A 13,122-nucleotide genomic window follows, 5' to 3' on the forward strand; every position below is an offset into this window, starting at 1 on the left:
TAGATTAACATTAAACTCTGAGTAGTTTAGTAAAGGTTGAGTGTTCTAGACTGCTCAGTATTTTATGTTTTTAAGTGCAACTCAAAGAGCTGCAATTTGAAACAAACTCCCAGGTGATTTAGATATTTGTGATTTTGTAAGAGTCTCAAACCCAAAAGACTGGGTGTGTCTTCTCTGTTAAACAAAGTTGGTTCAAGATCAAAACACAAACTTGTAACAACACCACAAAACAGAAGAGCCTGTTGGTATTACTGCAAACGCCGGCTGTAGACCCCTAAGGCTTTGTTTATGCTATAGCACGAGACACCGTGGCATGGGCCTCCGTAGATGGCGCACGCGCTACGAGCATGCACAGAGGTGTTTATGCACTGTCCGTTGCAATATGCTCCAAAATACCAGGACGGCATACAAACAAAATATTGTGTGGAAAGCAAGAAGTCAACGAGTGATACCGGAAAGGAAAGTATAGGCTGCCTGGCAACAGTAGTAAACACTAGACGCCGATGTACGTACCGCAAACATTGCATTTGTGTACTGTAATTATTACTGTTGTTTATCTCCGAGTCAAATTTATTTTCTGTCTCTCGGTGCTTCCCCTCGGGTCGCCACTCTTTCCATTAGACCTTTTTTTTTAGCTTTTACAAAACAATCTCTCATATTCTTTCACAGGCTGCGGCAAAAAGCCTCTTCTTTCCCAAGTATTTAATGACATTTGACTGTCACTGTGGTCTCCAACAGTTGTCGAAAAGTCTGTACAGGCCAGTCTTCCCTTAAAGGCATCCAGTAATCCAGCGCGTAGTTACAAAAATTCAGAGGTGCATGACCAAGCGCCGCGAAATCCGCGATGACATAATTTTCTGACACGCACACATCGCGCCAGCTTCACTTCGTGAGCATAAACCAAGCTTAAGCCATTACTGGTAGACATTCAGGGCTAGAGGTTTTCCTGGAAGACACTGATGTTACTTTTCTCAGAGTGAGATATCGGTCCTGTGTTGTGCTGAATTGAATCCACTAGAGGATCTGCAATAATCTGTGCCCTGCTTTCTGTCCGGGTTCTGTTAAGTTTCACCAAAAAGCTGATAAAGTGGCACATCCCTCTCTCCAAAGGGAGCACTATTCTTAGTGCCCTGCAAAGGGTGTCAGTCAGACTGCTACACAGTGAAACACAGGTCAGAACACAGGCACACATCTTAAAACACAAAGTCACAAATGTATGCCTGCATAGACTCCCACAGGGATACACACACACACACACACACACACACACATGGCTAACGCACACGCCCTCTAACTCGAGCACAGTGATGACTAAACCAATCCACGTTCACACTTCCTCTGTTTCTGCACTGTTCCCAAAAGCTCCCCGCATTCCAAGCCGGTCCAAGTCGGGCCAAACTGAGCCAAACCAGGCTGAGCAGTGTGACAAATGCCTCCCAGTTCTCTCTTTTCACCCAAACTCATAGTGAGGTTCACATACTGGGCTCTGACCCAGAACTGAAGTATGAAAGAGCCATCTGAAAGCCATCACAGTCACATGCACTGTAAATCTCCGTCTTTAGCGGACACTAAAATCTAAAAGGGCTTACATTTATACAGCTGTGATTACAAATATATAATAAGCATGCATTTGTTGCATCTGTATAATGAAAGATTGCTGGGTGCACATCATTGCTATAAAATGCATTTCATACTGCTCTGAATCTTTGGATCTTACAGTATCTTATCCTTGCTTGCTGCTGGAATGCATGTTATTAGGTTCGTGCTGAGCCGGTCAGCACAACAGCCAAGGGAATTGTAGTATTTCTGCAGTATTTTGTAGCAGTCTTGCTCCGCTCTGCCATACAGCCTAGCTTGTAATTGCTCTGGGTTTGAGGTTACGAGGTTATGAGCCAGAGGATTGGCATCATGCGGCGTGCCAGGCTGTGCAGATGCACCATGTACAGTCTAGCCTGTGGTCGAAAGGATTGGAAGCAAAGGGATTGGCACAATGCACTGAGGCCGTCTGTTCAGTCGCACTGCGGAGAGACGACACAAATATGCAGTTGTGTTCATTTTGGGGGTTATGAGTTGTAGGTGAAGAAGTTGGTTGTGTTTATCCTCGCACATGCTACAATTTTGGTCGGGGGTTTATGAACTTTTTCCATTCTGATCTAAACTTAGTGCATTCATTCCCTCTTGCATCTCATTAAAGGCCTCTAGAAACAACTCTGTAAACCAGTTTGGGTCCTAAAGGACGCCGGATGTTTTCAGTCTGTGGTGTGAAGAATTGGTACAAGGCACGAACACAATCTGTTCTGCATTCAGATCAGCATGTGAGTGTTTTCAGTCTGGAGTTAGGAGGGCAAAAGGAAATGGATTGGCACACTTTCTGTGTTGTCGTGTGGTACTGCCTCTGTAACGTAGCGACGTGAATTTAAGGATTTAGGGCACAATTCTTTTGGAGAGTCCAGAAGAGGGGCCGAGTGAATCCGCCTCTTGCTCTCTGTCTGTTTTGCTTTCCAAATTCACACAGAGCAACAGGAGTGAAAATGTACTCACTGCTCCAGCTGCATGTGGAATATTTCCACAATGACTTTGGACTCAAGCTTTGTAAAAACAGAATGAGAACTGATTTTAAAACAGAGCTTACAGCTGTTCAGTCCCACGTCATTCTGTGTCTTCAAGTTCAATCCAAGCTACAATTTTGTCTTCACCTCTGTATTCTGTGGTTGTGTGTTTTGACCAGAATATCACTGCTAAACCAAAAGAGTTGACTGATGCTTGAGCTGCATGAAAGCACACAATTGACCCTTCCTAAGTCCAGCCTCTTTTCGCTCTGTGCTCCAATAACAGTTGAGCAGGCTTGGAACCCGGCAGAACCTCGGTCAACTTTCCCTTTTCCTGTTGGGTTATACATGTACTTAGATGCTACGTCTGTTTAGAGGTAACATTACTATGTAAGTCACATTACATTGGTGTCATACAGATGTCAACAACATAAAGTAAATAGATTGTATTTAGGATCAAATATACCCTTGTCCAGTCTAGAAAACGATAGATATGTTCATTAGATTGTAAATTGTTGTGTATATATATACAATGTATTTATATATATATACTGTATATATATACACATACAACATATATTTATTTTTACAGGAGCTATAACCCCATAATTTATTATATCTTCAACTGTGCAATACTGACTTAACAGTGCAATAATTTAGTGCAATAATTCAGCTGTGCAATAATCTGGTTTACTCTAGCATTAACACTGCATTTATTTATACAGAACATTTGAACTATATTCTTAATTTTACACTATTCTTGAATTTTTATAAATGCATGCATTTATATTATTTGCTTATATCGTATTTTTCAGCATTATTATTTGCACTGTTGTTACCTCCGCCAAGGCCGAAGGCCTAGGGAGGAGGTGATGTTTTCACCGGCGTTGCTTTGTTGGTTTGTTTGTTTGATGTCTGTGGCCAGGATTACTCCAAAAGTTTGCTATGGATTTCTATGGAATTTGTTGGAGGGGTGGAGTGTGGCACAATGAACAATCCATCAGATTTTGGTGGCGATCTTGATCATGATCCAGACGCGTTGATGACGCGTGACCCCGCCCCCTTCCTTCTGAGAGCAGAGAGATACGTGTGTGGATGTGTGGCGAGACTCCGAGGTGCGGGAGCGGCTGGCCGTCCGCGGTGACAAAGAAAAAAGTGGTAGATGACGGGATGACAGATAACTTAGTGTAATATTATACAGACATAACAAGGCTGCTGAATGAGAGAGGCATCCGCCGATACGTTACACGGAAACACACCGTGTTAATAACAAGCCGACCACCTCACGGTACCGTCAGCTGTGAGCTGTGAGCTGTGAGCTGTGATCTGTTTTTTAAAGTCACGCACCTTGGCGGAGGTATGCGCTTTCCGAGTTCCATTCTAGTTATATATATTTCTTATTTATATTTTCTCATGATTTCTCTATTTTTATATATTTAGATTTATATTCTAGAACAGGAGCAAAACGTAACTAAATCCCACCCCCCCCCCCCGTATTGATACCCTACACCTTAAAGAAGGATGCTTCATTGAGCTGTGAGTGTGACTAGGGTGTAGGTGCCGGATTGGAATTGGGCCAGAGAGTATAAGTGCACATGTGAATGCCCAGGGTTGTTGTCATGAATGATAGACTGTCATCCGCCACTCCTGCATTGTTGCCTAAATGATCCACGACCTGTCATGTGTGCAGTTGATCTCCTCATCTCGCAGCCATCACCTTGTATTTCCTGTTACTATGTAGATATGGAAGGACAGATGCGTCACAGTGAGCACTGGAAATAAATTACTTTCTACTTTTCCTCATCATATCCCTGCTTTGAATTCTAGCTTTAAAAAAAAATAATGATTACTCACCTTATTTCTTGGACGAACGCTATGCATTTCGCCTCATTTTACAGGGCACTGAGTGCAGGCTGCCAGTAAAATGGATTGCTCTCATTATGAGTGTGTTATGAACAAGCAGTCTGTGATTGAAAAGCTTTATTTCATGCTCGGCAGACTTGTAAATGAGGGGTCGGGTGTAGTGAAGAGAGGAGATTGTCGTGTGCATGCGCGTGTGTTCTGGTGTGTTGGTGTGTGTAGCGAGAGGCGATGATGGGATTTCATGAATCACAGTGTGTAGGGTGATACTTTATCTCTGTTGGATATTGTATACTTTATTGCTGCATATAAACATGACGAAAATTAGGAAAGGCTCCGTGGTCGTATGTGTATTGTGCTTTTTTTACTGTGTTGACATCATAAGTAATGGGCCAAGCAACTTACTCTTCACCGGCAGCTGTTTATATGCTGCTGCTTTTTTATGATCATAAACTACAGCGCTGTATGTGGAATTCTCCAACCTGATTTTCAACATCCAGCTTTCCAGCATTAAGATGTGCAGCTTGTATGACAGATACATATGTTTCTAGCTTGCTGCAGCCTTCCACATAAAACCCAAAGTACATGTATGGCCAGCTTTTCTGCCCGACTCTCTAATGTGGTACCGACTGCAGTTCTAGCAGGGCTGCAGCATTATAATAGAGGTCAGTGTTGGCTCTGTGCCAGTGCCAGTATCTTACATAAACCACCACAGTGAGGAATGTGTCTGGGCACACTTCACAGGAAACACACGTGCTAACACACAAAGTGCAAAAGGAGTATTGTTTCTTGCTGCTCGGGGCGCTGTAGCACTGATGTTCAATGCACACAGTGAAACACTCTTTGAAGTCTGTGGCTGCGGTTAAAAAGTGAAAAAAAATCACGTCCTAATGTCTTTTCTTAACCGCTTTACCTTAACCTCGATGCAAAACGTCATGAGGTGAAGGAAAGATGTGAAGGAGAATTCAGAAGGACTTAGGAAAAGACGACCGCGGTGTTGAAAGAATCTGACTGCACTTACACTAGGATCCGTTATGATGATGCGATGGCGGCGGTGGTGTTATTGACGTGGTTCTGCCGTGGTGAAACTACAATGTTATGAAGATGGACTACAAAAGCCTCTACATCCCCCCCATGCATTTTTAAATAGCTCCTTCAGTGACAGGCTGCCTCACCCACAGTGTGTGAAAGAGAGATACCGCAGCTCCTTCCCACATCAACATATAATAAAGGATTATCTAACGTCGACAACCGGTGAAAAATATCACTTCATTACCAAGGTTGGAATTGACATAAAATAAGAATAACCTATAGGCTACCACAAAAGTTTATATGATAAATATTGAGTTATTTTTTGAGTTATGGTGAAGGAGTAGAACCATTAAACATCTATTTCTTCCTACTCCTTATCTTGCGTAGCATTTATTTACGTTGATTATTTGCTTATTGACAGTTTGCTATATGTTCACTGTTCATTTTATTTCTTATTCTTTTCTTTTTTTTCTTTTTTTGGCATTTTTCAAGCCTTTATTTATAGGACAGAGGAAAGTCTAAAAATAGATGTCACTGTCCACTCATATTTATCTACATGAACCCCAATAATATGCAAGATAAGCATATCGTTTGTTTTCATGAACGGCAGAATGGTGCGTCGCTTTAAATGTTGCGGCCGCAATGAATTGTGGAGCAGCATTATCTCCTTTCCTTTCGTAAAGGATGGTCCAGTGTATCCTATGCTAAAGGAGATAGGAAAGGAAGCATTGAAGCACCTTTCCTTAGCATTTAGAGAATTCCAACAACTCCTATCCGGGTCATTTCACTCAGTTAAGAACCTTCCTAAGCAAAAAAAGGCTTTTCGACCACAGCCTATGTCTCTGTTTTCAACATCTTACCATCCTCAGTCCTCTTACCTTGCTGGATATGGAGGGATGAGAAACAGGTGCAGCAGGTTATAAAGAGACAGTCAGCCACAAGAGAGGGAGATCATATGAGTGTGGATTGCGAGGGACTCACTCAGCTGTTTAGTGTCTCTCTCTACCGTCGGATGAAACCATTATTGCTACCTCAGTGCCCTCTCGTCTCAGCAGGTTGCGACATTATCCGTGAGTCAGTTTGTGTTCAGTCCGGCCACTTCCCACAGTGAGCTAATGCGCTGTCATCCAGGCCTGACCGCTATACTCCTAACTCCCTCAGACCGTGGATGAAATCGATATTACAGGAGCCATTAAAACCTGTAGGAGTTATTTAGCCGTCTCTCTCTGTCTCTCTGCAGTCTCCTCTGTCTTCTGTGTTATTATCTGCAGTTTTTATCTGTCCCCATATTCTTCCCTTCTTCGCTGTCTCGCTTGACTCATTATCAGGCCGTGCTTCTCTGTTCCTGTCGTTTCGTACCACACACTTTGTCTTTGTCCCTCTCCATTTCAGTCTGCCTTTCATCCATTCATCTTTTTTCATCTATCATCTCTCTGTCTTTACTTTGCATTCTGTCACATCTCGTTTTCTGCTCCTTCGTATCCTCAGGTTGTAACTCATTGGGGACCTGGAAGGAGCAGTCATAGGTTTAATGATGCTCATTTTGAAAAATGTCTTCATTTTACAGTTTTGCTCCGTGCTTCTATCAAGCTGTGAGCTGAGAAATATTCTAATTTTGAGAGCAAATACTCGACTTTGACAAATCACTGGCTCCTGCTGCAGATTACGGCTTTACTGTAGTTTAAAATGAATTTAGAATCATGAGTGACTTTTATTTGAGGGCATTGGGTTTGTGTATGTGTGTGTGTGTGTGTATGAGTGCATGATTAAGCACTCGGTCTAGCCACTATCTAATTAGCTCATTTCCATTCGTAGTCGGTGTGATTAAATGTTTATATTATAACTGTCAAAGCAGCACAGTGTTTATGTAAAGTTGTTGCTGTTTCCTCTACAGTATTTGTCTTTCTTTTTGAATCCTAAGCTGTGTTTACCAAAACAGAGCTTGAAAATATGTCTCATATTTTTATGTTTTTTTCCCCCGGACGACATTCTTTATGATTATGATTTCCTGTTCCTTTATGTTGCTCGTGTGCTTTTGTAAGGGAGTATATTGTGTGTGTGTGTGTGTGTGTAAATGTGAGAGATGACTCACAGCTAGAATGAACGATATCTGATGACATCACCAGCTAACTGCATCTGCAGAGGCACTGCCCCCCCACACACACACACCTCCTCACTCACATGCTCTCATATATTCAGTGGCCATAGCTGTCAGTATCATGGCTGGTGTGTACAGTATTTGTTACTAACTGCTGCAGCATTACAGCTTTCAGCTGAGAGATTATTGTGCTTTCCAGTGCTTTGGTTTCTTTCTGCATTTCCATTTTGCTGCGTTATTATAATAAAATTATCCTGAATACTATTTTTATTTATTTTATTTGCCAATCATAAAGTTAGCTATTGTTGCATTGATAGAGATTTTGTAATGTTAACCTAATAAGAATACATTGTATTTGAATAAAAACCCTTTAACAGTCATTATCAGATATGTTATTCTGTGGAAATTATGAAAATATGATATGATATTTGACTGTATCATACATCTCTACATTATGCTGTTCAGTGGACCATTTAAGTCAGTTGTCTTCATGACTGACTGCTCTCACACACCGATGAAATACAGTCAGTGTGTGTGTGTGTGTGTGTGTGTGTGTGTGTGTGTGTGTGTGTGTGTGTGTGTGTGTGTGTGTGTGTGTGTGTGTGTGTGTGTGTGTTAAATTGCTCCATCTTGCTTCCTGGTATTAACCAGTGTGCCATCTGTTGCGGTGGTGAGGCAAAAGAGTTGACATTTGAAGAACATACCATAACAGACCAGACAAGACCATGGTGGAAAGTATAGCAGGTTAGGCTTTAGGGCTGCAACAATAACTAATTATCGTGATCAAAAAGGATCAGTATGTCTACAGAATTTTAAAAAACAATGCAAATTATGTTGCTTTTGTGAAGCTATAAAAAGACAGATAATTGAAACATAAAACATTTTATTTTTAAGTTTTTACTTTAATGTGCAGACAGTCTAATTGCATATGAACTAATGACAATACCATTGCTAGACTTGCCATAATGTTTCAGTAGTAACCAAACACTTAAAGTCACTCATACATGTTCCTCATTTTGGTCCATTGATGCCCACACACTAATTGAATTTACTACATAATGAGTAAGTGCCATTTTTATGAAATGCAGCTGAACAGAATGGTATTGTCCAAGGTTAACGTCCATGCTTAGAGAGAGGCGAAATCTTTCGCGAAAATATGCAGCAGCGAAAGACAAATTCTTTTTTGATCTCGTTTGAATTGTGCCATGAATTACACATATGGTGTTTGTCAATTTCAATTTTACAAGTCAAGAAAGTCACAGTTTGTTGTAGTAACATTTAGTTTTGTGTGGAACCGCTCTTCCACGACGAGGGTAAAAGTAATAAAAGAGGTGAAAATCACTACAGGCCATGTTGAGAGCTGCAGCTATGCGAAAGGAGAGTCAGTTTTGTAAGAATTATCATGCAGGACTGGCTCTACAAGGTTTCATTGAGCGTTAAATGAGTGTAATGTCAGCTAGCTAATGGTCCGTTTCATGACTTTTGGGTGTGTAGTCTTTCTAGTTATGTATTTTCACAGCCTTGTATTTCAACAGTTTTAAGACAAACTGCGACTTTCTTGACTTGCAAAATTATGTTTTGAATTGACAACAAACGTATGTGTAAATCATGGTACAATTCAAACGGGATCAAGAAAATGATGTCTCTTGCCGTTGACTAGCGTACATATTTGTTCTGAAGTAAGGTCCCATGGTGGTCCACCGGAAGGGCAGAGACTTTGCCTCTATTATATAATGATGTTGTCTTTTATACAGTATTTCAAATGAAGTTGATTGCTTTGTTAAAGCTTTCTTTTCCCTCACTGGCTGCAGACAACGATATGTTTGAGAGACTTGATTGAGGTCATCTGGATTAAAACAAGCAGTTTGCCGGGTCAATGACACTTGAAGCATTATCAGCAAACACTGACCAACTCAGCACCTATTATACTGTATATATCACATGCTGCTGGCCACATTGGTGTGAAAATAAAAACAAAGATTAAGATTGGTGTACCTGTTGTTACTCGTTGCGTTGCATTTGTCTTACTGTTTGGATTTTGGAAGCAATCCTCCTGCCTCGCTGACCTCTCTGTTTTTCTCTGTGTTTCAGGGTTTCATCGCAATGAGGATATGAAGGCCATCGATGTGCTTCCCATCCTCAAGGAGAAGGTCGCCTTTCTCTCAGGTCAGATATAGACCATACTCATAAAACTGACATTCATACTTTTTTTTAATGAAGAGGAGTCATTGCTGTATATATTGCTGTAGAGACCTTGCATGGTTGTTGTTGTGTTTGCACGCTGCTGCATATATGAATATATCAGAAGCGACAAATGCATCGAGTGAGGTGAAGTCATCAAGATCATTTAGACAAAAACTGAGAATTCCATCTCATACAGTAGAAAGACACCTTTTTGCTTCAGCATGAATAACATCTTTAGTTTTTAATGAAGGACTTCTGAGAGTTCCAAAGTCATACTCTAAAAGACTTTGTGGCTCTGGGGCTTCAAAGACCTGATTGTTTCAAATGGGAAGACATACTATATGTCCCTTAAATGTCACAGCACGGCAGTTTGGGTATGAAAATTCAAGCTTATCTTTCTATCATTCCTACTTGTTCGTTAATTAAGTGCACCCACTTATTTCTCTGAACTGCGTCTGACTTCTCATGGTGTTGACCTGACCTTTACCCCATTAGTGGTGACTGCATGGGTGACTGCCATGATTGTGAGTGAGACTGAGTGTTTTTCTCTGTTCATTTAGAGTCAGTGTTGTTTGTTTCTGCAGTCTGACTGAAAGGTTATTACTAGTCTTGTCATCATGAGACTCATTTGACCCCTGACTCTTCAATTTGACTCAGTACAGCCATGACTTATTCCCAGATGGTAGCTGCTGTCATCTCTGAGAACTACTGCACTCACTTTACAGCTTTTTTTTGGGGTGGTATCCTGTAGGTTATATAGTCCTATGTGGACTTAGTATACTCAGATCACACTAAGCAGCTGAAGGTAAAAAATATTATATTAAATTAAATTAAATTAAATTAAATTAAATTAAATTAAATTAAATTAAGATAAAATTTCAGTCTGTTAATTTATTCAGCTTAATATAATAGTTCAATGTTCTGTGTGGAGTCCTGACTTTATGTGTTTCCTGATGCTCGAGCCTATCACCTGATTCATGTGTGCAAAGCAGGGCAGGACTAGTTGCTTGTCAATCACATTGGTGATACAGCAACAACGAATTTAACACCTGGAGAAAAAAATTTATTGACGCCACTCTTCTCTCACCTTTTGCATTTTGAGTTAGCTCTGCTACAGCCGTGCTACAGTATATGAGCTTTATCTACATATGAAGTAGCTGTTATTTAATGACTTTTTTTTTATCCAAAGGTGGCAGAGACAGACGCGGAGGTCCCGTTCTCACCTTCCCAGCACGGAGCAACCACGACAGAATACGACCCGAAGACCTGCGCAGGCTCATAGCCTACCTGGCTACTATTCCCAGGTAGGAAACATTTACTTACAAACACAAAAGATTTCAGTGGAGGATTCATGCTTCATGCACACACACACACACACACACACTCTCATGCACATGCACTGACTTACAGACCCTATTCTCGATCGTGGGTTAATTTGAACCAGACTCGTCCTCTTGGCCTCTCATGCTGTCACACTCACACACATCTCATTGCTTTCTTTGTGGCAGACTTTCCCACCTTGCTTTGATTTAAAACGCTGAAGCATAACCTGAGGCTACAAAGAGCCGGGATGGTTTTATTTTGGATTCTCTGTGAAGATTCAACCCCCCCTCCCTTCCTCTTTTTCTGCCTCTCATTTCCTCCCAACTCTCTAGAAAAAGCTACTACTCCTTTTATGTAGGTTACCACTCGTTCCTTTTGAGTAGCTCTCCTCTCTCTCACTCTGCTATTGATGATGTCTACAGTAGTTAGAGTGTCAGATCTAATTAAACAATGTACATTGCAGCTTCTTTCTTCCCTTTAAGTCTTAAAAATATGTTGGCTTTTCTTCCCTGTTTCCCTGTTTGCAGAAAGCATGCAGCCACAGGATGTTCTTGCAGGGTTGAACTGCATTGCGCTCTGTAGTTGTGTGCATGCTGACATTCAAGTCTAGAAGCACCTTTCCTTCACATTTAACTCTTAGCTCCAGGCTCTTCTCTTTGGAGTCAGTTGTGATTAGCTTGGAGGGGAAGCTTCACTCTTCTGTTCTCCTGCTTCTGATCCTTCCCTGCACTGCCATACACTTTCTAGTGCTTTACAGGTTGAATGTTTTAAGTCTTTTTCACAGAAGAGTATGGAGATTTGTCTTGAGGCGAGAGGTGGTCCAGATCAGTTACTGCGAAAAATGGGTCCAGGTTTCTTCAGGGCTTTCTGGGATGTGCGAGGCAAAGTTAAAAGTAGTCAGCAGTTGTCAGTGTGACGCAGATGTTCATGTAGTGTAGATAGTTTGCAATTCTGTGTTGAAGCTGCAGAAATGGAGAAAATATTATTAAAAAAAGTTATTTTTATAAAATGGTCACTGACTATATCCTGACAGTAGTGCATGAGACAGGTAATCTGAAAAAAATATCATGTGCCTCTGTGTCCTCCAGTGCTCCTAATGGCATCTGCAAGATTTCACAGACTGGAGGAAAACAACCAATCAGAGCCAAGCTGGAGTCTGCCGTCTTTAAGCAGCTGTCAATCACTCGCAAAATCCGACCAAACGGTCAAACTAGGCAGCGCTGATCAAATATGAATCAATATTCTGTTACTGTAATGCCTATTTCTCGCCTCAAATTGTTTCAGAAACATCTTGTAGTGTACCGTTTAGCTGTAAAATTAGAAAGTTTGTGACCCGGCAGCCATGTTGAGATCTGTTGAAGAAATACCAAGCACTGCCCACCAGCCAGAGCACAGCCAATAGGAACGCTCTTTGTCTCTGAAATGACCTGTGATTGGCCAAAGTCTCCCATCGCTGGCTTTTTTTAAAACCTGAAAACAGAGCCATGAGGAGGTGCAGAAGTCTAGTTTTCTCTGAATTACAATATGCTGAAAGGTTATTATGGAATTTTTGCTCAGTGATGCCAAAAATGTTCTGCCTACTGAAGCTTTCACGTTCAAGAACAAGCTATTGATCAGGTACAAAATCTTTTCACATCTTTTCAAAGGTGCATAAAAACTCAAAAGATGGGTCGGATCAAGTCTAAATAATGTAACTGAAGGGTCACAAGTTCAGTTTGGAGTGCACACTAAGCTGAATAAAACAATTTCATGTTAAAAATGTATTCTGTATGTCCCATACTAATAGAATGTATTAAAACCGTATTCAAAAGTTATATTTTTAGTGCTTTCTCTCTGAAAATATTTTGTGGCGTAGTAGCAGTAAATGACAAGTAGCTTGCTCTGAATCAGGGCATACTGGTTTCAGTTGTTGTATTTATACTCCCAGGCCTCCAAAAGGCTCAGCTCTTTAGGAACTGTGTTAAGAGCTGAGACTAGAGCGGAGAAAACATCTGTCTGTCTGCATCTGTCAGTTTGAGGCTCAGAAGGAACCAAGTGTCAGTAACTCAGAAGGAGGTCAGCTTGATTTCTCCTTCT

At 41.1% G+C, this 13,122-nt stretch overlaps 1 protein-coding gene across 5 annotated transcripts in view; it reads left to right on the forward strand.

The window, feature by feature from the left end:
* triob (trio Rho guanine nucleotide exchange factor b) overlaps positions 1 to 13,122 on the forward strand; it is a 128,765-nt gene that overhangs the window by 39,266 nt on the left and 76,377 nt on the right. For all 5 annotated transcript variants that reach the window (XM_074654237.1, XM_074654232.1, XM_074654233.1 and 2 more), the window contains 2 exons: positions 9,631 to 9,705; positions 10,913 to 11,027. In XM_074654237.1, the coding sequence (XP_074510338.1) occupies positions 9,631 to 9,705; positions 10,913 to 11,027 (190 nt within the window). The remainder of the gene's footprint in view (positions 1 to 9,630; positions 9,706 to 10,912; positions 11,028 to 13,122) is intronic.

This window comes from Sebastes fasciatus, chromosome 12 (assembly GCF_043250625.1).
Source record: "Sebastes fasciatus isolate fSebFas1 chromosome 12, fSebFas1.pri, whole genome shotgun sequence".
NCBI classification, from domain to species: Eukaryota; Metazoa; Chordata; class Actinopteri; order Perciformes; family Sebastidae; genus Sebastes; species Sebastes fasciatus.